This window comes from Anabrus simplex, chromosome 1 (genome assembly GCF_040414725.1).
Source record: "Anabrus simplex isolate iqAnaSimp1 chromosome 1, ASM4041472v1, whole genome shotgun sequence".
Lineage (NCBI taxonomy): Eukaryota > Metazoa > Arthropoda > Insecta > Orthoptera > Tettigoniidae > Anabrus > Anabrus simplex.
In genome coordinates, this window is record NC_090265.1 from 946430518 (window position 1) to 946458016 (window position 27499).

At 38.5% G+C, this 27499-nt stretch overlaps 1 protein-coding gene across 7 annotated transcripts in view; it reads right to left on the reverse strand.

Moving 5' to 3' along the window:
* LOC136857783 (E3 ubiquitin-protein ligase RNF19B) overlaps window positions 1–27499 on the reverse strand; it is a 649393-nt gene that overhangs the window by 193365 nt on the left and 428529 nt on the right. For all 7 annotated transcript variants that reach the window (XM_067136692.2, XM_067136693.2, XM_068225306.1 and 4 more), the window contains 3 exons: window positions 19732–19886; window positions 13747–13936; window positions 2036–2150 (listed from right to left, as the gene is read on the reverse strand). In XM_067136692.2, the coding sequence (XP_066992793.2) occupies window positions 2036–2150; window positions 13747–13936; window positions 19732–19886 (460 nt within the window). The remainder of the gene's footprint in view (window positions 1–2035; window positions 2151–13746; window positions 13937–19731; window positions 19887–27499) is intronic.

The following is a 27499-nucleotide window of genomic DNA, read 5'->3' on the forward strand; positions in this document are numbered from 1 at the left end:
AATATCTAGGTCATTGGCCCTTAATGGTATGAAATGAGATGAAATGGAATGACAAATTAAAAGTCCAAAATCCTCCACTGACCAGAATTCAAAATGTGAGGACGAAGAATGAAGGGATGGATATGACCTGTAATGTCTCGCATTCACAGAAACTGACATGAAACAATAGTATTACTGACCATGGGACTGCGTCTATAGCACAATACTAAATTGATGATGCTTTCAGTCTAAAGGGGTCCAAAATCCAAGTCATCAGCCCCTCATAATGGTACTTATCGCTAGGAAAGTAGAACCATGGTATTTGTCATGTTGGGGTACTAATCAAAAGTAGCGTAGACTCGCGTCATTCCACACAGTATGGTACTACTCACAGGCAAAGAAATTCGCACGTGGAATACAGATCTATGGTGTTTCACACATTGCGGCGCCATTTACAGGCAACACAAACCTATGGTGTTCATCACATACGTATACTAACCACAGGGACCTGCACTATCCCGTTGTGTTCCTCATATAGTGGGTACTAATCATAAGCAAGCCAAAACCATGGTGTTGCTCCTAAAGTGGTACTAATCACAGGTACTGTAGAAGCCGGCAACGCACTCTGTTGCTACTAATCACAAACCTATTTGGTACCTAACATAGTGGTACTACGCGCAAGTAAAAGCGACCCATGGTGTTCCCCGCGTGGTGGTACTAATCGCAAGTAGTTTCATGGTTCTAATACAGTCATCCGCCGGGCTGAGTGGCTCAGACAGTTGAGGCGCTGGCCTTCTGGCCCCAACTTGGCAGGTTCGATCCTGGCTCAGTCCGGTGGTATTTGAAGGTGCTCAAATACGTCAGCCTCATGTCGGTAGATTTACTGGCACGTAAAAGAACTCCTGCGGGACTAAATTCCGGCACCTTGGCGTCTCTGAAAACCGTAAAATAGTAGTTAGTGGGACGTAAAGCAAATAACATTATTATTATTAATAATACAGTCATCCCTTGGTCACCCCTTTTAGTTGCCTCTTACGACAGGCAGGGGAAACCGTGGTTGTATTTTTCGTCTGCATCCCCAACCAACAGGGGGTTGTGTGTTTGGTCCGCAAGAGGTATTTTAGTTCCCTCAAGTCCGCCGGCAAGCCGGTAAGGACCCTCCTATCTGCCACCTGGGACGTGCCACGTGGGAGTATCACCTCCCCCCTTGCTACGCCAGCATAATAGGTTTGTGATAAAAATTCCAATAGGTCTTGTGAATCTTATCTTCTAATTATGTATGACATATTGCTTGTTAGAACTCTTTATTTATATAACGTTGTACTTGTGCTCTTGTTTCAAAAAACTTCAACAGTCTAGTATATTAATAATCTTCATTTGACCAGATTTGTTACATAAATGAGAACTATTAAAACAAGGAAAACATCTGTAGCCTACTTCACCACATAACAAGTAGCAGCAGTTAATCTCGAAATGAAGGTCTGCAATTATAAACGTGCACTTACTTTTGTGTATCTAGCTATCAGCCGTTGGCTGTCATCATAATGGTAACACCAAAATTCAATTGTGACTGGGAGTACAGAAGGGGTCTGCCAATATAATGAAAACTCCTCAACTGGAATGTGTTTGGAAGTAGGAAAGGGGCCGACCATTGTAGTGAAAACCCCCAAATTAATTCTGACTGGCAGTAGGCAAGGGGGCCTGCCATTATAACGAAAACTCCCCAACTCAATTGTGAATGGCAGTAGGCAAGTGAGCCTGCTGTTATAGTAGAACCTCCCAAACTCGACTGTGAATGGCAGTAGTAAAGGGGGCCTGTCATTATCATAAAAACTCACCAACTCACAACTTACATGGGAAACAACATATGGGAACTCCCCGTGGTGTTTCTCGGATAATGAAAACAGACATGCAATTTAATGAAATCTTACTCACTGTATTCATGTAGAAATCTGTAATTTACGTAGAAATCCATTTACAACTTGGAGTACTGTAGTAAAGCACGGGTATATTAGCTAATTAATTACTATTTTGCAACTGGAAGTAAGATACTTACCTACAGTCCGGAGCTGGACACCACCGTGTATCTGGATCCACAGCCAGAACTCTACGTACCATGAAGTCTTCATATTTCTCAAACTGTGTCTTGTCATTCAGAATCATACGGATATCTGAAAACAAATGCATTAAATAAAACATCTGAATTAATTAAACAATTAGACTCTATGAATTAATTACCACTATCTGTCACAAATATTGGTAATATGGCACCGATCTTGTGAAGACAAAATTAATTTCGAGATGGGCAAGAACAAAAATGAAGAAGTGAGAAAAAGATTAAAAATTTGTATCTTTCATGTAAAATGTCAAAGCAAAAGTATTCCCTTCTCTGCAGGGTAATATACTGTACTTTATACTTTTGAAAAGTAACAACCAGATAATACATAAATAAATAGCGAATTCTCTTACAACTACAAGTCAGCCACATTAATACTTAAGAATTCCAGAAGAGAGGAAAAAGGATATTTGTTGTTTAAAGGGGCCTAGGTCTTCGAGCCGAGTAAAAAGGAATTGGTACTCCATCCTATACAATATGCCCAAGTGAATGCTTTTTTGTTCTATACAGTACAAATTTATCCCTTGTAAATGGATATCTATTCTGCTGTTGAGTTAGTGATATTCTCAATAATACTCATGTAAGAAAGCTAACACGAATGGAATATGTAAATGGGAGGCATGTATAAAATACAGATGGAAAGCAACAGCTTAACAGGAAACGAACATGCTGACGGAATTCACATAAAGGAATGGAAACATTCCAAAAATCCAGAATTTTCAGCTGAAGCCTTCATCAGTAGAGAATAGTGTTAAAATCTAGATGCTACAGACTAAAGAGTAAGGAGAGATAAATGAGAAAAAAAAACATTCACCAGTGTACCTTTTTTCTGTTGTGCTATGTCATAGAACATATCCCCTGTGACTATCAATTACTGGTGCTTCCTTATTTCTCTACAGTATTACATTTTCTTTTAAATGTTTTTCCCTGGCATTGTCTGTTCCTCACTGTACCCATTTAGCTATCTCCATATAGGAAAGAAAATCTAAACAAATGTTACTACAACTTATCATCCAATCAGACTGTTTGAAATGCTTACTCTGAAGATACCAACTGCACTTGCTGGGGAATTGTAAATAAATATCAAACCTTCGACATAGCCTAATAACCCATAGGCCTGCATAAAGAGAAAGGCCAGTATCCACGAATGTGATGATCTGATGATGCTGAAAATGTGCGATGTAAATCTGACATACCATATTAAGTACTGGCAGTCTAGAAGGATGTGCTAAATCCATCATTAAAGGTGATCCCTAATACAGTAACTTATCTGGAAAAGAGACAATGATAGAGGCATTTTTTTAGTGAGAAAATTACTTAGATTGAGAGGATCTCAAATTTACAAAATAAACATTTTTCAAACTGAAATCCAGGAAGCCATTTTGGGCTGATGACATTATAAAACAACTGGAACCATTCCAAATCACAAAAATGTGGAAGAGGATATGGAAAGTTGAACCCAGATCCAGTCATATCCAACTGGAAGACCCCCGACATTCCACAAATCCAGAACAGACTTCCACAGAATACAATGAAATCAATGCTAACTGTGAAGCTGTTCTTCCAAAAAGACTGTAGACCAATAGAAATAACAGGGTTTTTTTTTGTAATGTTCTGATGGTTTAATGATTTGGTTTTGTAATATAATAAAAGAAATCTCTAAGATGACAGTAGGTTTATTCATCTTTTTGCAATTCCTTTTAAGACCTATGGCCTATACGTAAGATAAAAATTAGAAGAGTCCCATAGTTAAAATGCATACACAGTACACTTGTAAACCAGAAACCTGCCTTAAAATGACTTTCTTTGGTCCCATAAAGCTATACGATGACGGTGCTTATGATGTTATTGTAGTTGTACTACTTGCCCTTCGGCTGTAACTCGATCCGAGTATATATAACTTCTTCCTGCATACATTGACCAGTTCAACTCAGTTTATGGATGTGTTTACGATGACTAAACAGACCAATCGTGGCATAAAACATACACCCACACAAATCACACTGAATGGATGGAGGAGGGCGAGGTCCACAACGACTATAATTAATTTAGGGGCTTAGATTTGTTGGAGCCAATAATGCAATCACATTCATTTTGCTGAACTTGTCACTACCTGCCCGTGTCTTGAACATTTATCGGCGTCACCCATGTGCTGAAATGCTGGATTTCCTAACAGGAGAATGCATGTAACACAGCAGTGCACATTCAACACTGTCACCCTGTTATTCTACCAGTATAAGAATGCTCATTCCCTTGATGAAATCGTTAAGCTCATAGAAGCAAGTGAAATTCACAAGCAGTCAGGGAAATCTCTTCAACTGTTATTTCAATGCAGAAAAACACAGGTCCATGATATACTAAAAGAAAGTAAGAAAGAACAAAGGAATGGCTGGAAGAAACAAATTTGGTCTCTCTATTTCCTTTCGTGTTGCTTTCACAGTATGATAATATTTTTGGTGATATACTGACCCGCAGCACATACATTATGAAGAGCGAGAATGCCTCGACAATATTCACATAATATTGCACTTTAGATGACGGAACCTTACCGGCCATAGTTCTAAGCTAAAATATTTCACATAGGGAGTTTTGTCCCGGCATCGACAATATACAGCGTGTCTGGCTTGAATATATAATATAAAAATTAATATCTTGGTAAGTAATAGAGATAATCATTGGCGATTTGATTCTACAAATAAGAGAAACTCAAAATGATTTTTCACATATTTAATACACCTTGATATGTGCACCATTAGTGGCGCATCAGACGTTGAATCTGTTTTGTACTCGCCCAAATCTGCACCCTTCATGCTGCGGCCAGACATCGAAAGCAATCTGCCAGTTTCCCGAAGATGGCGGTGCTATTTCTCTATCTATCTATATGTAGTAGTGTTGGCTATTGACTGTATGATTCAAAGCAGTGCATCAATTCATTCAAGTGCCTGAGTGAATCGATTCACAGGAATGGCAAGCTCACAGCACACGATTCAGCTGACTCACAGCAGACGGTACTGAGTGGCACACTCGCGGATCAGTGAGACACAACACACACACAGCTCACTACCAGGACACTGGACAGTGGCAGGGAGCTGAACATCCGCTGCAGCGATACATATAGAGCCATAGCACACTGAAAGAATCGTTTGCTATAACGGACTTTCATGCTCAGCACATTTGAAAATAATACCCACTTGCATTCACTGTCCTCTTCTTACAGGGAGGTTTAAATAAAAGATGGATTTATTTGCAGTATTAAAAAGGTACTCAAAATATAATTCCAAAGTACCCAGCTTGTATGTAGGTAGGCTATTAGGTTATTCTATTTACCGTATTAGTTTAATGAATCAGTATTTTTATAACTAGCTGACATTCGACAATTAATTAAACTCTGCTCTCTAGCCTACCCGCCTGGCTGAGAGCTCAGACGATTGAGGCGTTGGCCTTCCGACCCCAACTTGGCAGGTTCGACCCTGGCTCAGTCCGGTGGTATTTGAAGGTGCTCAAATACATCAGCCTGTGTCTGTAGATTTACTGGCACAAAAAAGAACTCCTGTGGGACTAAATTCCAGCACCTCGGCATCTACGAAAACCGTAAAAGTAGTTAGCAGGACGTAAAGCCAATAACATTATTATCTAGCCTACCCTATGACTATGAGTCATGCTCATGACTACTCGAAATTGTCTGTTTTATTTGGGAAGAACCAGTCGGTATTCTCTCAGTTTGTATGTCGCATCACTGCACAATACTTTAATAATCGAATCACGAGATCACCAGTGTACATGGACAGTAAGTAAGTGAGCTGACTGATGCAATAGTTTAAATAAAAAGATGTTTAATCAGAAAACCAGTGGGCTACTCCTCATCTTGGGTAGTCTATACAAAATAAGATGATTTAAAAAATCCTCTGCTGATAGAAAAAGACATCTTCAAAGATGACCGAGCTAGTTGGCCACGCGTTTAAGGTCGCGTAGCTGTGAGCTAACATTCAGGGGGATGGTGGGTTCGAATCCTACCGTCGGCAGCCGTTAAGATGGTTTTTCGTGGTTTCCCATTTTCACACCAGGCAAATGCTGGTTCTGTACCCTAATTAAAGCCATGGCCAATTCCTTCCCACTTCCAGCCCATTCCTATCTCATCGTCGCTGTAAGACTCATCTGTGTCTGTGCGTTGCAAAGCTATTTATTTGAATTATATTTAATATGTAGGCTACTTACTGTGGACACAGGTATTTTTACATCTAATTCTGTATATATCATAGAGTTGTGACTTTCAGAGAAGTGTGGAGAACCATAAGGTAGTGTATAAAATTTGAGTTATGTCAATTATTATTACCATTATTATTAACTACATAAGTTTTGTGCTGTAATAAAAAGTAGGGCTAGGATTCTGATAATTTTGCATTATCTGTTTTTGTAAGACTGACATGTTGCTCAAATATTTTTTTGCCTCCCTCTGCAGCACCACTCAGAGCATGGCACGGCTGGCGCAATGACATTCCGTCATAGCCGGTACAATGCACGCTTTTCCTCCCCACTACTCATGGGAATTGACACTTATTGAAATCCATTTCTAGTGAAACTACTACTTCCTCATCCATTCCCTATTCCAGATTCTCTCTGGGTAGGGTAGTGTACCAAAGCCCTCCACCTTATTCGATCTTTCCACCATTCCTCTTCTAGTACTTTATTGCAATACAGTCCACAACAGAGCTCCTCCATCTAATTCTATGACATTGCTTAGGCCTCTTTCCAGTCTCTGTATCCATGAATGTTCTCTTTGGTATTCTCTCTCCTGGCATTTTAATCATGTGTCCATGTGTGTATCTTCATGCAGAGATTCAGTGAATTTTTGCCAGCATTTCTTTTTCTCTTCTTGAACCACCTTGGAGCACTCCTTCTTGCAGTGCCTGCATTCTGTTTTGCATTCTTTTGATCTGTTTCTCAGTTATCTTTTCCAAGCTTGTTTCTTCCTTATAACTATATCTTTTACCCTGTCATTCCACCAGGGCATTTCTTGATCTTCCTTCCTGATACACTTCCACAGGTCTTTTCTGCAGACTTGACCATGACTGTTTTAAGGTATGTCCATTCTTCTTTGACCCTTCCGATGTCTTCCTTAGGTATACTTGTTTTAATGTACCGTCAAACAGGGCAACGTGCAATTCTTGTGATGCTGGAAGAAATGTGAGAAACGGGCAACCAGCAACCAAATGCATCAAGATAGCGACCATCAATGTAGTGACACTAACAGGGAAAGTGGAAGGAATAATTGTAGATTTTATGGTGATTTATTACGATGGGTTCGCCACTCCCAAAGGCATTTTAGAGCTACTGCCAGCCGAAACTTGTAGGCTGCTCCTAACATGGAGAACAGATGCCCTTTGTAGCCGCTCCTATGGAGTACAGACGCTACAGCTGATATGGGGTTTCAGTGGCATTTCCTCCACTGAGGGGCCCAGTTCCCTTCTATAAGGACTCCTCCGCCCTTAGCCACTGGTCCTTATAGTGGGTTAGGCTATTTACTGCCACCCAACACTCAGCATGGAGACACTGCCTGTATGGTTTACTCCATTACCATAGCAGATTAACTGGCCAGACAGTTTTCTAGTGAAACTATTAGTCTAAAACCTACCTGGCATTATATTTGATGTTCAAAATGTTGTCCCTCAGCTGTCAAACACCCCTGACACCTCGTAAATAGGTTTGCAGACATTCGAAATAACTTGTGCAATGTTCTCTAGTAGTAGTTTTCTTGTGTGAGGGTTGTTCACATACACTTTTCCCTTCAGCATCCCCCACAGGTAATAATCACATGGATTTAAATCAGGAGATCTAAGGAGATAAATTAACCAAATGATCTTCGAAAACTTCCCATATTACCTCCATAGACCGATTAGCAGTGTGTGCCACCGCATTATCTTGCATAAAGTAACCATTACTTCTTTCTTCTTCCGCCAGCTCTTGAAATGAGAATGAGGTCTATATACTGATCAGCATTTATTGTTTCACGGAAAAATATTGGCACCAAACTCCTAACTTTACATCATGAAGTGGACGGACATACAGCTAGTGGGAATTTTCTGCACCCCAGTAGTAACTGTTTTGATCATTTACATAGCCGCTTAAGTGTAGCCATGCTTCAATCACTATAATCACTATAAAACAACCAGTTACAATACCGAACCCTAGCGAAACTGTCAGGTCCTCTTAAATGTTGGGCAAGGGTGGGTTTGTACGGTTTTGCTTTTAACAGTGTTGTTGCTTTGTGGGCAGAAGATAATGACATATTAGCTTGTACGACAAGACGCAACAGGGATTTTGTTAGATTTCTTTCCAAGAGAACTATTTCATCAATCTTTTCCTCTGTTTAAACAGTTCATTTCCTGCGTAATTTCTTGTTAAGAATGGACCCGGTGGTGAGGAACTTCTTTACTAATTTATGTACCATGGGAGGATGCCGGGAAATTTGCAAATGAATCGAAAGCGGCATTCTGTATAAGAAGAATGCTTCGCATAGCACAACACAATGAATACACGCTGTTCTACTGCATACATCACTCGTTAAACACAAGATTACTTTAGTATTCCTACAAAAATTACGCTATTTTAAAGCAAATACATTGAACACGCTACCAATACCACAGATGTTGAACTAAACTATTGCTGTGAAGCAATGGTTATTGCTACCGTACCGAATTAGATCATCTTAGCCAGTCATGAAGCAATATATCTCCCGGCAAATGAATCACCCGGCCGCGCTATCACCTTTTGTGCGAGTTCCCCTGACACACAGAACAAGCTAAAAAAAAAAAAAAAAAAAGACCTCGTAAGAAATATATATATATATTTCATGAAAGAATGAGTTCAATGAAGTCTATTTGTTAGGTTTTTTTTTTTTTTTTTTGAGGGACAGAGCAGTTTTGGGGGAAATTTTAGGTCAATTTGGTCATTTTCTATTGTTCTCAAGAAAGGATAATTTTTTAATGTTCATCTATTTTAATTCTGTATTTCACTAAATTTCCGTGATGAATATTTTGTTTGATTTGATATAAGCATAACATATATTTTTCAGGAAACGGATACTCTCTTTCTCCATTCCCAAAAGTATGCGTATAATGGACTCGCCCATACAAGGAAGTACATTTGCCTCTCGCGTAGGTAGAAGGCTGCAGCTAGCAATGAGTCATTGAGTTTGTGGTATTTCTTCGAGCCAGAAGTGCTGTTCTATTATATTTGAAGTTACAATATGCCTAAAGTGAAGCAAAGTGTGTCTATTTAACTAAAACAGTTTGTTTTGCAATATGGAGAAAGGGTCTTCACCATTGACAGAACAATACTTTACTGCAAATTTGATGACGTGAGAGTGGCCGCTGTAAAAAGGTTTATGGTGGAACAACATGTATCACGTGAGAAACACAAACACGGTCTGTAATGACTTCAGGATGAAGGAACATGACTGCAACAGAAACTTCTTGGAGAAACCCATTCATCCTTTTCACCATTCTTTGAAGAACTGTGTAATGTTTCTTTGTGCCAATATCCCATTGAGTAATTTAAACACCCTAGACTGCACAATTTCTTAGAGAAGCACACGGGCAAATCCAGACGGGATTCTTCCACATTAAGGGAAATTATGTTAGACGACGCTATAAAAAAACTTTGTAAGAAATCAGGAAAAAAATTGGAAATTTAAAAAATATGGGCATTGATGGACGAAACGACAGACTCTTCAGGACAATATGTAGCTAAGGTAGTGGTAGGAACAATGGACGAGGATGTTCCTGGGGAACACTTTCTACTCTATTGTGAACATTTACAAAAAGTGCACTACTCAACAATCAGCAAAGTTCTTGATAAATCGTTGACTTGTTGTGGCCCGATGGCATTCAGGCAATGTGTTGTTCTTAGTAACGGATGCAGCCCCCTACATAGTCAAGGCTGCTAATTCGCTTTGTGCTTTCTACTCTAAAATGGTGTATTTAACCCTGCAACCGGTGACTATATTACCTCCAGCCGCTAACTATTTCTGGGAGTTTTGCAAGCAAATTTTCATAAAATCATACAAAAGAAAATATTTAACTAATAATTAAGTATTACATGTCATTTTACTCAGGAAAATATAGATATAGTAAGAAATGAAACTCATCAATTTAGTGTTCTAAGGATGTATTGATGGAATATTCCACAGAAAAGGAAAAAGTCTAAATAGTCCATGAAGTTCTAGGAAACACAGAGGTAAAAAAACTGCTTTATTACTGTTAAATGATACACAAAATGTGCACAATTTTCTGCTGATAAGAATATATACACTTTTCACTATCCTGAACAGTTCTGAAGGTAAGAGAAATAAAATAAAAAAGGGACTGTATAATATAATACATGCACATCACTCCAAAACACAGACCGCTTAGTTGACCTCATCCTCGGCATCTTCAAGGTGGCTTCTCTTTCTTCCTGCCTTCATGGGTCTCCAGCAATCTTCTAATTTATGACAGCAGTGTTGATGAACACCACAATTACATCCTGGGCACAAGAAGTGGCTGCAGGATTTTTTCTGCAGTTGAACAGACAGGGCACAAGCGCATTTCTTTCCTGGGGGGGTGTACCAGCTGAAGTTAGCCACAACAAAGAAGATAGCTGCCTGCAATATTTTCTTCGTCCACGTGTATGCCAATCTTCTCCATGATTCTTAATTACTTTACCGATGTGCTATAGTTATAAACAGACTTTCCTCTTTAAAGTGGTGTATAATATCTGATCAATACATTGACAATAAAGGAGCTATCACAAGATTAGTAAGCGCTGACATAATGCGTCGCGATGGCGACTTTAGCGGTAGAGCTAAACAGAAATAACTTGTTAACTCGTTTGGCCCACGCATTACATCGAGTCGTGGAGGAGGTTCGCGGTCATTTTCCAGAAGTTGACCAATTGATAGGATAAGTGAAAAAGATAATTTTGAAGGCACTCTCACAAGTTTCAACTTTCAAGTCAGAAGCTCCAGACATTCCACTTCCTCCTTCGACCTTCTCCCGTTCTGACAAGATGGGGAACCTGGATTAAAGCTTGCAAGTATTATAGCAAGAACTTACAAGTGGTGAAACAAATCGTGGATTCATTCGACAGCACTGAAGCCGCATCAATCAAAGCAGCGCAAAAACTTATGGCAGATAGTGAAATTGCAGGGAAACTTGCTTACATAAAAGCAAATTTTGGATTTCTTCCTACTGCCATAACTGCTCTGGAAAAGTCGAAAGTACCGCTAGTGCAGCAGTTACAACTTGTGCTGAAAGTGGTGAATGATTTGGATCGTGCGTGTAACAAAGTGGGACAAGCTGTGAATGAGAAGATGAAGGTTTTGGAGAAAAATAAAGGGTATCAGACAATGTGTTCAATTGCTAAATTTTGTCAGGTGAAACATTTTCTCTTTGTGACGTTGACGACAGTGAAATAAATTCAAGTGACATTGTTTCCTTTAAGTATGCTCTTGTTATGTCGGTAGAGGTAGAAAGGAGCTTTTCTATGTATAAAGCTTTGTTGGCTGACAATAGACAATCATTTTAATTTGAAAATCTACACCATGTATTCGTTGTTCATTGCAACTCGCACATTTTGGAATGAACAACTGGAACCTTTATGACTGAGAAATGTCTGTTTTGCCAATATTAATAGCTTGAATTCATTTTGTTACCACACAAGAATGAAACAATACAGAAATCGTGGAAAACCGAAGGTCATTTTGTGTCTGTTTTTAGGTCATAAATGCGTTTTTATTTTATTTTGCATTTTTGGCAGTTTCTTAGGTCATAATTCTAGCCCTAAAAATAAGCATGTATAGTAATGTACACAAGTTCCCATTTTTCCTGCATTTCAATTATTAACTTATTTATTCTGTATTATGTACTTACCATGAATGTAATGAAATTTCCAAGTTCTATGAAATCATTTAAGAAAAGATTAGGCAAACAACTGATAGGGAATCTCCCACCTGAGCAACAGCTCTAAATGCAGATCACTGATGACTGTGTGTAGAAATATTTTTATCTAACTCTATATACTTATTTAATGGAGTTGTCACTGTGGGGGGAAGGCTTTGCAACATCAAAACTTGATGCAAAGACGTGGCTACAGGAGAAACTTGAATCTGAAAGCAAGATGATGCATAGGAAAGCAGTTCACAGAATGAAGACCAGATTGCAGCAGCAAGCACTGAATGATGTTGCTGCTGTCTTATCAGTACACACTACACAGATGCAATAGGATCGATGACTCTAACGAACTGTAAATCGGCTCACTGTATCAATTCAGTAACATGAACAGAATCAAATGAACCGATTATCCCATCACTAATATGCAGGTGGGAACATTGTCACTTAATCGCAGTTAATACTCCAGCCGAAAATGACGTTGTACAAGCCTATCAGATAGTTAGCTAGACGCGTGCTGTGCTGCGCAGCCGTCTGAGCTGCCAAACCTTAAAGAAGAGTGACAGATGGGACACTTATCTCACATGCCAGCTGTATGTTGGGGTGCTTTCTTAATTCAAAGTTCACATGTTAAATGCAGTTACCGCATTTAACTCACTGGAACCTAACTAACAGTCTAACCTGCAGGGGCAGAAAACTATTTATTTTTGAGAATTATGCTTTAATTTTGTTTATTGAGAATCGGTCAAAAAGTGGCATTTTTACAAAGCTATATACATCACAGATCAATGCCTAACTGTTCGTTAACAGTTTTTCAGTCTTCAGTAGTGATTCGTCGTGAGATGCTTTTTTGAAGCAGCTCTCCAGATGAAGTGGAACACCGCATTTTTCACACAGCTACCTCACTTCGGACCTGATTTTATGAGCCTTGCACACTTTGCGGGGCCTAGAAGGATATTTCTTCCTTTCTGTTGGAGGTCTCTGAAGAAAATCATTCTCATTATCACTTTCTAACCATTTTACAATATCTACGTAATTATCAGCCGATTATTTACAAACAAGCGCAAGCAGATAGCATCTTATGTTTTTATACAGTATTCTGTAAACTTAAAAGAGTGGATTCAATTTAAAAGATTCACTGAACTTCAAGGACTAATCTACATGCGGTGTAAGACTCATTACTTGCTAGTAACTAAAACTACAAACATTTATATAAGTTGGTATGGAACAGTTCCATATGTCAGTGTTCGGTCCAAACAAGTGGCATATGGAACGGTTTTGTATATCGGTGCCAATTACTTAAATGCAGCATTCGAGCAGCTATCACATATGTAACACCTGCAATGCTACTAAACAGATGGAGAGAGGTGGAATATAGTTTTATCATCTGTCCCGCCTTTAATGATGCTAATATCGAGGTGTATTAGATATGTAAAAAATATATACAGTATATATATATATTATTTTGAGTTTCTCTACTTGTACAAAAAATGCCAATAATTATCTCTATTACTTTTCAAAATATTAATTTTTATATTATTATACATTAATTTTTATATTATTATACATTCAAGCCCGACACCCTGTATTTTACTTTCCATTCATCAAGTGAAACATTAATTTTTATATTATTATACATTCAAGCCCGACACCCTGTATTTTACTTTCCATTCATCAAGTGAACAAATAAAATCAATATGATATATATATAACAGTTAGTATTACCATTTGGGTGCATTGGTTCTGAACACTCTGGACAGGCAATGCCAACTCGTGACTCTGAGATCTCAATCCGAAGGTACTGCTGGAAGCAATCATAACATGAACGATGGTGACACGTAGAAAGTTCAGGGAAGTACTCCACAGGTAACTCAGCAAGGCAAAGGGGGCATTCTGCAGATCCTGACTCGGTGCTCTGTAAGTGAATATTCAGTTAACAGAGTTAACCAATAAGGAAATATTAAACATTTTACCACCATAGCTTCATAAAAATTTGTATGTGTTTGAGTGAAGTTATATACATTAGTCATGTTTTGAAATCAATCAATCAATCAATCAATCAATCAATCAATCAATCAATCAATCAATCAATCAACACAGAACAATGTTGTAATGAGGTTCATAAAAAGTCACCACTTCAGTACTCAAAATACTTGATTAGGAAAAAAAAGAACATCACATGTCTAATCAACAATATCAATAAAAAACAACAATATACAATATGCTGTGTCTTATGGTAAATACACCATAGATTACATTGTAAGGAATCCATTTCAGAATGTATACTAAAAAAATAGATATTGTGTAAAATAGAAAGCTACATTAACTAATTTATTAAAATCTAGTTTTGTAATACAAATTGATACCTTTAGTGGACAATTTGTAATGCACTGGGGAGACATAAGTTCAGTTTTAGATAATATTCTAATTATATTTCCAATGACATACTAATGTGACTCAAAATCACAATGTTAAAACTACTGTTGCATAATTCAAAATGGTCACTACTCTCGACCTTCTTAATGTGCAGCTTAAGTTCTTTCACTTCCGCGGTCTTCTTCGACATTCTTCCCTTGATTATGACACACTTAACTTCTTTAAGAAATTAACTACATAAGAACAGAAACATGAAAATTCCATTTACTACATTTGCTGGACCACAATGTAGAGTAAATGGCTGTATTGAAATTGTTTCTCCAGATTTTTAATGAATATGAGTGTCCCAGATACAGCACACCCAACAATTAAGCAGAACCAAATCAAAGTACATGAACAACAACATGAGATCAAGTCATATGTTCAAGAAAACACTGAGATATATATATATGTATTTCTTCAATAACTTGACAGAACAACTCCAGCTGAGTCTCTGAACATCAGTACACATTTCTTAACAATCCAGCTTCCTACAAAATACTACAGGGTGTGGTAGTACATATATCACACCCCGAATTATATGTACAAGTTAGAGATATTATTGTCAGTATTCGATTTATTATTATTATTATTATTATTATTATTATTATTATTATTATTATTATTATTATTATTATTATCAGTATTTCATTTGTATATTTTGCCATTTATATTGGTAAGCTGGAAGATATCCACATATGTAGGTATGAGTAATTTGTTTTGCACGAGTGGGAAAACATTGCTTTAATAACTCTGGTAATTTAGTTGAGTCATGTAAATATCCCAGTGTCTGATGAGATGTGTTCGGTGAGTCATTTAATAAACCCGAGTGTTTGTTATTGTCTTGGAACCTAGTATGAGTTCAGGGCATGGTACTGACCAGTAGAGATCACTCATGAGTGGCGGGCAAGCACCAATCCAGACGTATCATCTGAGAGGAGGGGGATGTTGATGTCTATAAAGGTCGATCGGCGGCAACCGGGGACATTGTAATGTAACTACTACAACTACAAGCAGTAACACTGTATGAAGGAACGACAACTGACACTGTACGGGAAGGAAGTGGTGCTGATACACGGTACTGGAGTGGCACGGCTGCAATGGACTGGACTTCAAACGTTCGTGGAGCGTAATCTTGTTATGTTCGTGGACAGTGACTGATTGTGGAGAGTGCTTGCGCATTAAGTATTGTAGCACTTGTGGCGGCCTAGCATTATATGTTGGTGAAAGCTATCTCAGACTTTCCATAATTTATGTTGAGGATCGACAGACGTGTGTATGTATCTTTACAACAAGTGTTAAAATATGTGAACACAGTAGTACAAGGTACAGTATCTGTGTGATGTGATAACTGCCGATTATGAGAATCGGTAAGTCGAATTGATATAGAGACAGTGAAGGGTATTTATCTTCATACATGTACATTGTTCATCGGACTACCTACAAATGGCAGCTTAGTTCTCGCTTTCGTTTTCCCACGATTTTCAATATTATTGTTGTTGTTGTAAATATGGAGTCTTCCAGCAATATTTTATGTGTGTATTACATGTATAATGTTGTATGTTGATGAGGTGCTCATGCACGGAATTTGTTAAGAATATAGTTAGCTATTTTAGAATCAGTGTTATTGATGAACCTAGGTGCAGTTCCTACCTAATTAGTCGTTTTCAGGAGGTTAGGTAAGGCCTGCAGCAGATGTACCAGTACGCAGCATTATGTACACGCCCTGGGATATACAGTTTATCATGCTCTTATCTAAATTCGAGGGATCCATTCTGGTGAACTCTGGCGCCCATACTACGGACATTTCGGTTAATTATGCTTATTAATTTTATGAAGTTTTTTTAGAAATATTTTTATTTATGATATATTTTATATTTATTATTATTTATTTGGTAGTCATCAAAATGTTAAGGCGGGATTCCACTGAGGCAACATTTGGGCGACATGGAGCATGCGGCTGGCAACAAGTGTTGCTCTTTGTAGCATGCGGCTTGTTGTCAGTCGGGCACAAAAGATGTGGTATGCTACATGTGTTGCCCGGTGTAGCATGCGTCACTTGTGGAGACTTGTCGCCAACTACAAACGTTATTCCATCAAGGCAACCAAGACAACAGTTCCTCACTCGACTTTGACCGGCTGGTGACAGCTATACTTCCTTGTTTCGAATTTCTCAACCTATCATCTCACGAATCATCCCGGAAATGTGCATGGCGCGGAGTGATCCAAGCTGATAAGGCTTGGGAAACAAACCACGTCGGAATTTTCAAGAGGCGAAAGCCATTAGTGATGATTTTTTCGAGTACTTTGTCAGATAAAGGTCGTGTACCATGACAGAATCTGTAGGCCTAGAGGTACGGGAAGATTTAGAAACTTCTTGTTCACTGGAATTTAATGATATTTTTAAAAATTAAAATGTATTCGTTTTCAACAGAATATCCTAACCCTATACTGATTATTTTACTCCCTTATAGTTCACATTTCTAATACAGTTATACTAGGAGAATGAAAGATAACTCGTGGCAACTATGACAATAAGTAGACAAAAAACCATGGCACTACAGCTCTTGAAGATCCTTAGCCTACCAAGCGACCGCTGCTCAGCCCGAAGGCCTACAGACTACGAGGTGTCGTGTGGTCAGCACGACGAATCCTCTCGGTCGTTATTCTTGGATTTCTAAACCGGGGCCGCTATCTCACCGTCAGATAGCTCCTCGATTCTAATCACGTAGGCTGAGTGGACCTCGAACCAGCCCTCAGGCCCAAGTAAAAATCCGTGACCTGGCCGGGAATCGAGCCCGAGGCCTCCGGGTAAGAGACAGACACGCTACCCCTACACCACGGGGCCGGCGATAAGTGGACATAGTGAGGAAGAAAAAGACTATGATGAAACAGTGTTGGAAGACTGCGTAATTAGAGTAGCGGCGAAGAATATCCGAATAAAAAGTAGATTAATTGTTGTGTGTTAACAGTGTAGAAAAGAGAACCATTTTTGTTATGCTATTAAACGACGTATTTACGAGAAATCCATAGGCATGGAAATGCCATAATATACTTATATGTAGAATTTATTATTCCTATTATTATTGTTCATTGTTTGTTATTATCTGGTCTAGAAAGCCAAGAATAACGGCCTAGAGGATTCGTCGTGCTGACCACACGACACCTCGTAATCTGCAGGCCTTCGGGCTGAGCAGCGGTCGCTTGGTAGGCCAAGGCCCTTCAAGGGCTGTAGTGCCATGGGGTTTGGTTTGGTTTGTTTGTTATTATTATTATTATTATTATTATTATTATTATTATTATTATTATTATTATTATTATTATTATTATAGAATAATGTTATTGGCTTCAAGTCCCACTAACTACTTTTACGGCTTTCTTAGTCGCCGAGGTGCCGGAATTTAGTGCAGCAGGCGTTATTTTACGTGCCAGTAAATTTACCGACACGAGGCTGACGTAGGTCTACTAGAACACCTTCAAATACAACCGGACTGAGTTAGAATCGAACCTGCCAAGTTTATTATTATTGTTGTTGTAGTTAGTACTATAATGTCATTAAATTATATTTTAATAGTTATCTCTAATTTATTTATGTCTAGTGCAAACTAGTGCCAGTACTAATAAGGATAAAACCAGGAACGGAATAATAATAATAATAATAATAATAATAATGGCTTTACGTCCCACTATCTACTTTTACGGTTTTCGAAGACGCCGAGGTGCCGCAATTTAGGCCCACAGGAATTCCTTTAAGTGCCACCGACACGAGGCTGACATATTTGAGCACCTTCAAATACCACCGGACTGAGCCAGGATCGAACCTGCGAAGTTGGGGTCAGGAGACCAGCGCCTCAACCGTCTGAGCCACTCAGCCCAGTGGGCATTGAATAAATCACAATTTTATTTACAAAAGTTCATAAGCAGTTAACTTATTTCATTTATTAGAGGAAAACAGTAGCATAAAATCAATTCACCTCACGTTCCTCGTTGTCACCTGACATTTGGAGCATCGATGTCAAGAAGAAAGGTAAGTAGATTATACACGAACCACAGATTTCCTCTCAATGGAGAAGCAACACCAGTTTTCATTTTCTGAATTTTTTATGCTCTCGGTGGAAAGCTGAACGCATTTTTAAAATTTTCTTCAGTTTGTGGACACTGCAGTCATATTTTTCTGGGGGCCGTTTTAATGTATGCTTTCTTTCCTACTGTTTTTATAATCACTCAATGTTACATTCTGCAATTCCGGAGCATTGTGATAATCCCCAATTAAATTCGCAGTGTTTTCAATAGCCCACTTCATCTTTTCGCATGGAAATTGTAGCACCGATCTACACACTGTTGGATCCCGGGCGACACTGTTCGACAAGCATATTTTTGAGGCATGCGGCACCAGAGAGTGTTCGACAGGTGGCAACATGTCTCATGCCACATAGCCGCACGCTACATGTCGTGCAGTGTTTCTTCAATTGAAAGTCGACTGCAGCATGCTTCACTGTTGCATAATCCATGTCGCCCAAATGTTGCCTCAGTGGAATCCCGCCTTTACAAGGGTGAGGCACAAGCCTAACATACTTTGGAATTCGCATAATGCAGGATATTCCATATGACCACCAGGTATAGGAGTTTCCCTGAAAGATAACAAGAGAAACTTTCTATCTGCTGCCAGCTGGTGTCTTGTGTCTGAACATATGCGGCATGTTACAGCAAATATGTGATGTACAAACCATTAACGAATATTTCTCATTGAGATATCTTCTAGAGAAAAAGGCATATGAAAAATGTTTACATAAATTTACAGACGCTATCCAGAGGCTCCATGGCCATCAATTAGTATCATGGTATGGTTGTTTATGGAGTAGGGAGAAGCAGGATGCATTTAAGAAAAAATTATGTATGAAACAAGCTCTGGCCGACTTAACTGCCTGCTTATCTTCGGGATGTCCTCAAAAAGAAAGTGTACTGGACAATCATTGCATTCTTCAGGCTCTTTACAAGATATCACAAGTTGTAATACTCAATGTAAGCCAAGGTTAACTGTAGCAAGTTTTTCAGAACTTTTTTTACTGCTGCAACGTGTGTTGGATATGAATGGTGAACAGTTTCAACAGCTGCTGTGATGTACTGGTAAGGCAAAACCTTTAGTACCATTGTTAGTTAAATATATTACTTGGTACCACTCTCCTTGGTAAGGCTGGGTACACTGTCTGTCACAAGGGAACTGATCTAGCCTGTGAATTCCCTGGCTTGCCTCTCCCTGTATAAGTAATTCACATTAACTGCTAGAGCACCTACCTTTCCAGCACCAATTCCCAGCACTGACAACTTGCTTGGAGCTCTATGCAGTTCTTCATTCGGAGGGCTGGCTCCAGAAGTTGTGCTGTTGAGTCTGGTAAGAGGATCCCCTCTCTCCGGATCTCGCGATGAACTGCTCCTTCCATCTCCCTGACCTATAACAAAAAAAAGAATTGAATTTATTGGACAGTAGAAAATGGTAGGATAATGTTCAGATAGGGGACGTGAGTAATACTAAAGAAGTATTAAAATTTATCTATGATAATGACATTTACAGTAAGATACAAAAGTTGAAAACTAGAAAATCAGCTGGAATTTTTAAGATTTCTGGAGATATACTAAAGGCAATGGGTTGGGATATGGTACCATATCTGAAATACTTTTTTGATTATTGTTTGGTTGAAGGAGCTATACCAAATGAATGGAGAGTTGCTATAGTAGCCCCTGTGTATAAAGGAAAGGGTGATAGACATAAAGCTGAAAATTACAGGCCAGTCAGTTTTACACGCATTGTATGTTAGCTTTGGGAAAGCATTCTTTCTGATTATATTAGACATGTTTGCAAAATTAATAACTGGTTTGACAGAAGGCAGTTTGGGTTGAGGAAAGGTTATTCGACTGAAGCTCAGCTTGTAGGATTTCAGCAAGATATAGCAGATATCCTGAATTCAGGAGGCCAAATGGACAGTATTGCGATTGACCTATCTAAGGATATGATAGGATAGATCATGGAAGACTACTGGCAAAAATGAGTGCAATTGGACTTGACAAAAGAGTGACTGAATGGGTGACTATATTTCTAGAAAATAGAACTCAGAGAATTAGAGTAGGCGAAGCTTTATCTGACCCTGTAATAATTAAGAGGGGAATTTCTCAAGGCAGTATTATTGGACCTTTATGTTTTCTTATATATATCAATGATATGTGTAAAAAAGTGGAATCAGAGATAAGGCTGTTTGCAGATGATGTTATGCTGTACAGAGTAATAAATAAGTTACAAGATTGTGAGTGGCTGCAGGGTGACCTCGATAGTGTTGTGAGATGAACGGTGGGCAATGGTATGATGATAAATGGGGTTAAAAGTCAGGTTGTGAGTTTCACAAATAGGAAAAGTCCTCTCAGTTTTAATTATTGTGTAGATGGTGGTGAAAGTTCCTTTTGGGGATCATTGTAAGTACCTAGGTGTTAATATAAGAAAAGACCTTCATTGGGGTAATCACATAAATATGATTGTTAATAAAGGGTACAGATCTCTGCACATAGTTATGAGGGTATTTAGAGGTTGTAGTAAGGATGTAAAGGAGAGGGCATATAAGTCTCTGGTAAGACCCCAACTAGAGTATGGTTCTAGTGTATGGGAGCCTCACCAGGATTACTTGATTCAAGAAATGGAAAAAATCCAAGGAAAAGCAGCTCGATTTCTGACAAAAGAGTAGCGTTACAAAAATGTTGCAAAGTTTGAGCTGGAAAGATTTGGGAGAAAGGAGACGAGCTGCTCGATTAAGTGGTATGTTCCGAGCTGTCAGTGGAGAGATGGCGTGGGAGGACATCAGTAGACGAATAAGTTAGTGGTGTCTTTAAAAGTAGGAAAGATCTCAATATATTGATAAAGTTGGAATTCAAGAGGTCAAATTGGGGCAAATATTAATTTATAGGAAGGGGAGTTAGGGATTGGAATAACTTACCAAGGGAAATGTTCAATAATTTTCCAATTTCTTTGCGATCATTTAAGAAAAGGCTAGGAAAACAACAGATAGGTAATCTGCCACCTGGGCGACTGCCCTAAATGCAGATCAGTAGTGATTGATTGATTGATTGATTGATTGATTGATTGATTGATTGATTGATTGATTGATTGATTGATTGATTGATTGATTGATTGATTGATTGATTGGTTGATTGGTTGGTTGATTGGTTGAACCTTCCAATGAATGTTGGATTAGAGTCGGTGAAGACATTGTAAGTTTATGATAAGATAAAAGTTAATGAAATCGTACGTCCAGTTATTACACGTCCAAGTATGTCAGAAATTCAAATAACTCGCTCAACTACATAAATATCCGACAAAGGATTGAAGGTATCGGCAAAATAATAAGCTCACAACCCCGTGGTATCTCATTAAATTACGGTTGATGACGGTATGTCGTAGCACGAAATACAGAATTAAATGAACACCGCAGTTACTTCAAGCAGACGTAAATGGCGAGAAACAGCAATGACAGAAATATGTATCGGAGGCTATGGAATGAGTTGGATCAGATGGGCTCAAGTCCAATCTATATATGGTGGCAATACCTTGCCTATCTAGTCCGATGTAATTCGAAAATCGAGACTTGTGGTGAAATAGTGGATTGGTAAACCAAAATATCATGTGACGGATTGTTAAATGAATTCCTTTTCCGATGTTAATGATTGTATAGGAGTACTCTGTATCAAAGAAGTCAGGTGTTTAACGTCAAAAACATATGGAAAGCTATGGAACATGGAAAAGTCTTTATAAAGCAAACCGGCTTTTATTATTGAAGTTTAGTATTAGATTTTGTTTCTAAAAAAGAGATTACAGTTTGTTGAAGGATTCTAAAGTATTAAAAGGGTTGCACACGATTCAGAAGGAAATCAGACGAAAAGCTGAATTTTATTACGATATTACTGTATCATTTGTAATAAGAATAATTCTTTGTAAAGAGGCAAGATATGTATCTGGTTCTCTCTAAAATATTAAGGCAAGCGTTGTGTAATATTATTGTAAATGATATTCATGTGTGTAGCATTATACCAATAGCATGTTACAAGTTTCAGGTATCATGATATCGAGTACCAATGAAGATGTTTATAAAATGTTCATAAATCCCAGCGTGGCTAACTAAATTATGAGGCGGTCTTGAAAGATATGAGGAGTGTTGGGATGGATACAACGGATAAAATATTAAAACCGGAGTATGAGAGGTGTCTTCTTCCTGAAGTCAACGACCGATAAGTACTCAAAATAAATGTCTTATTATCCTGCTATGTAGTCGCTTAAGTAGAGTAGTATATTTTATGATGTCAAAAATGTGACATGCCCAGTTATACAACTTGAATGCACCCGTTTAGTCGTCAGTCATCACCTTACGAAGGGTAGGAATGTTGTAAGTTTTGACGTGAATAATCCTGAAAATTATGACATACAATACTCTGTGTTATGAGAATCTAGGCGATTGCTGGTAAGTGTCATGCTGGTAAAATTTAGGCATGGATAACGCATATGTTAAGATAGTGACATTATGAATACCCCTGTGTTTTAATTTATGGTTCAGATTTATGTATGAAGGAATCGTGAAATGATATATGTGCGTAATTTAGAGTCATCTACGATATTTTACATTAGACGTAGTATTCGCAAGTGTAATAATGATATTATCGCGATGATATTGTGTTGATAATTGTATTAAGATGAATAGTCTTCGTAGTATAAAGTGCCTGAGTATGTTTGAAATGAAATGAGAATTCGTTGAGTATGACATGTGTATAAAATGATAAGAGGTTTATTGAGATAGGGTTGTCGAATAATGTGAGTGATTAATATTGTATAGATCGTCGAAGAATGTTTCACTGGGATTAAGCATTTAATGGAATAATGCGGTGTTAGAAGTCCCGATGATATTTGCTGTAGTGAAGATTGATTTCACCATGCACATGAATTTGATTTGCAGTAATGAATGGTGATTACTTAGGCATAAAGGCTGTATTTGCGATGATGTTTCGAGGCGTATTGAAGACACTTGTAGGTTGATCATCAAAGATACCTTAATTAAAGATACAGTATTGGTAATTGCGCACAATATTGGAGGATGATATAAGATCTTCACTAGTTAATGACACTATGCAGATGAGAGCCATGTCATAAATGAGTGACCTTCACTGATGAAAAATGAAATGTCGTATGGCTTTTAGTGCCGGGATATCCCAGGACGGGTTCGGCTCGCCAGGTGCAGGTCTTTCTATTTGACTCCGGTAGGCGACCTGCGCGTCGTGATGAGGATGAAATGATGATGAAGACAACACATACACCCAGCCCCCGTGCCACTGGAATTAACCAATTAAGGTTAAAATCCCCGACCCGGGACCCTCTGAACCGAAGGCCAGTACGCTGACCGTTCAGCCAACGAGTCGGACACCTTCACTGTGTAGACTGATTTTCTTGCTAGTTAAATTTCTTCTTACAGATCATTGAATTGACGCTTAGAGCTGAAGTAGCTTTTGCAGGTTTCTTTCACGGAGGACACCAGGGCAGCAGAGTCATCGTAGATCTTGAATCATTGTAGTAGGTGATGATTGTATTTTCAGATATTTATGGTGCAGATGCCGATGGAGCTCGGAGGAGATTTTCATTTTTATTGCCCAACGTTAATGTTTTTGAAGGATTATAATGTTGTCCTGTGTTTCTTTGATCATTTTTTAACTGAACGATAGTAATATGCACAGGTTATTGTGCGTTCAAGTTGTTTAGCTAGGTTTTCGATTAATTAAAGAACGATTCAAAATGATAACGGGATATTAAGACATGTATTTTGAAATCAGTGAATAGGTGTGCCAAACAGACAAGATTTTATAATTTTAACCATCAGTTAGAAGATAGATGTGACGAATGATGGACTTATTTGTAAAATTAAGCCTTCAGCAATGCGAGGTTGGTTTTCCTTTCGATCTTTCTTGCGAATTTTAAAGATTATTATTGATGTTGCGACCAACCTGTTATGATAAGAACATGATGTAAAATGGAACATTAACAAGAGTCAGAGATTAGAATTGTTTTCTTTTGATCAATTTAATGTTCAGTCACTACTAGCGTCCATTTGTGTTATTTTTCTTGTATTAATATTGTTGTTGTTATATCGAATATGTTGGTTATTAAACGGAACATCCTTCCACGAAAAGAAATATTTTCGGATTTCTCATTTAATAGAGTAAGGTATATCATTATAGTTTAGGTTAAGATAATAGTAATTAACAAACATCTTCATACGTCAATCAGATCAAAATAAAGCCAACAGTGCGATTCTATGACCCAACTCGAACTTTCACGTCCCTCGAGTGGAATCTTTTGCATCTCCGCATGACACCAGCCGAGGCATAACTTTTTCAACAAGAACCCAGAAATTAGAAATGCGTGAAGGGTCACAGTACCGGTGATTCCCCTACAGATCAAAACAAAATTATCAGCCCCAAGTTCATAAATGCCTCACTATCAAAGGCTTTATAACTAAGGTATATGAAAACTGTAACCTTAAACGTAAAGAATATTTTTTTATAACAAACAGTCCAATGGATTGGCTGTCAGGTAGAATGCAAGATCATTATTTATACATTTAAATACAAATTAATATCAGCCACATCACGATTTATCTATAGAAATGGCAAGGCTTAAATACATCAAACTACTGCATGTGATGTGATACAACTATATTGAGTAATGACAGAAAAGAGTGGTAATTCATATCATGCCAATGCAACTGTTAAGACTTCAATTACGTGGCATAAGAAAAAAAGAATACCTTAAAGAAAGCACTAGTGTTGGCTACTGAATGCATGATTCGAAGCAGTGTATCGATTCATTCAAGTGTCCAAGTGAACTGATTCACAGGAACGGCGAGCTCACGGCACACGATTCAGCTTACACCCAGCGGACAGTGCTCAGTGGCGCACTCACTGGGCGTTGACGGGGAGCCGAGCTTCCGCTGCAGCGAGACATACAGTGAGCCATCGCACACCGAAAGAATCGTACGCAGTCACGGATCAGTGAGACACAACACAGACACGGTTCATTATCGGTACTCTGGACATTGGCGGGGAGCCGAACTTCCTCTGAAGCAATACATACAGAGCCATTGTACACTGAAAGAATCGTATGCTATAATGGACACTCGAGCTCAGCTCATTTGAAAATAATACCCACGTGCATTCACTGTTCTCTTCTTTCAGGGAGGTTTAAATAAGAGATGGATTTATTTGTAGTGTTAAAAAGGTGGTCAAAACATAATTCTAAAGTAGCTAGTAAGTAGGTTATTACGTTATACTATTTATTAGTTTAATGAATCTTAGTATTATAACTTAATTGACATTTGGCAATTAATTAAACTCGACTCTAGCCTGCCCTATGACTATGAGTCATGCTCATGACCACTCAAAAGTACGGTACCTGTTTTATATTGGGAAAAACAGCTCAGTATTCTCTCCGTTCGTATGTCACATCGTTGCACAAGACTTCAATCATTGCGGACAGTAAGTGAGCCGACTGGCGCAATAAGTTAACCAACAGTATGTTGAATCAGAAAACCAGTGGGCTACTGTACATCTCGGGTAGCCTATACAAAATATGACGATTTAAAAAAAATTATCTGCTGATAGAAAAATACATATTTTCAAAACTGACTGAGCGAGTTGGACGTGCTGTTAGTATCGCGTAGCTATGCGCTTGCATTCGGGGGATGGTGGGTTCGAATCCCACCGGCGGCAGCTGTTAAGATGGTTTTCCGTAGTTTCCCCATTTTCACACCAGGAAATGCTGGGACTGAACCTTAATTAAGGCCATAGCTGCTACCTTCCTAATCCCAGACCTTTCCCATCCTGCGTCGCCGGAAACCTTCGATGTATTAGAGTGACTAGCATTTTTTTTTTTTTTTTTAAGAAAGGAGTACATAGTATGAAGACCAGATGGGAGCAGCGAGCACTGAATGCTGTGGCTGCTGTCTTGCCAGTACATACTGCACAGATGCAGTAGGAGCGGTGACTCTAATGTGCCGTGAATCGGATCACTGTATCGATTCAGTAACGTGAACGGAATCAAATGAATCGATTCAGTTAAAATGAATCGAATGTCTCATCACTAGAAAGCACCGATGCACACATTCAGTTTGAACAAGATCACAAACCGCTTCCATGTGAGGTCAGATGGTTATATCACAGAATTTTGTAATACGTGTGTCCAATGGTGACGCGACACATCAGAGGAAGATCCATTTGCCCACACGCCTTATTCCTAGCAGCAGCAACATACAGATGCACATCAAAACCATACAAGCCACCGTAATGAACAGCAGATTACAAGACGTTAGCTAGGACCTTCCACGACATTTTGCTTGAAGTTAGGCTATGATCACAGGTAACTTACTGCTAGGCACACTTCTACTCTCACTTCATCACCAAACACCCACCTCAAGTGATGTCAATAAAGGAGCTCCTTAAAGAAGAAATGGAGAAGCATTTTGTTCGGTGATGAAAACAGATTCAGCCTCAGCAGTATTGATAGTCATTAGTGCATGCAGTGTCAACCTTGTGAGCAACACCTTCCACCATATACAACACGGCAAGAAAATGGATTCAGTGTCTGCAAACATAGTGTGGGAAACCGTAGCCTACAACATCTGCAAGCATCCAGTGTTTGTATAGGGGGAACACTGACAGTTCTTCCATGTGTTACCTAGCCAACTAATCTTTATGTTAAATGTGTTCCTTCTTTTACGTAATATTGTATTCAGGGACTTAAAAATTGTCAGCCTATCACGAATAATAATAATAATAATAATAATAATAATAATAATAATAATAATAATAATAATAATGGTTTTATCTCCCACCAATTACTTTCGCAGTTTTTGGAGACGTCTAGGTGCTAAACTTTTGCCCCACAAAATTCTCGTATGTGCAAATAAATCTATCTACCAACACAAGATTGGCATATTTGAGCACACTCAAATACCACCAGAATGAGCCGAGATCGAAATTGGGC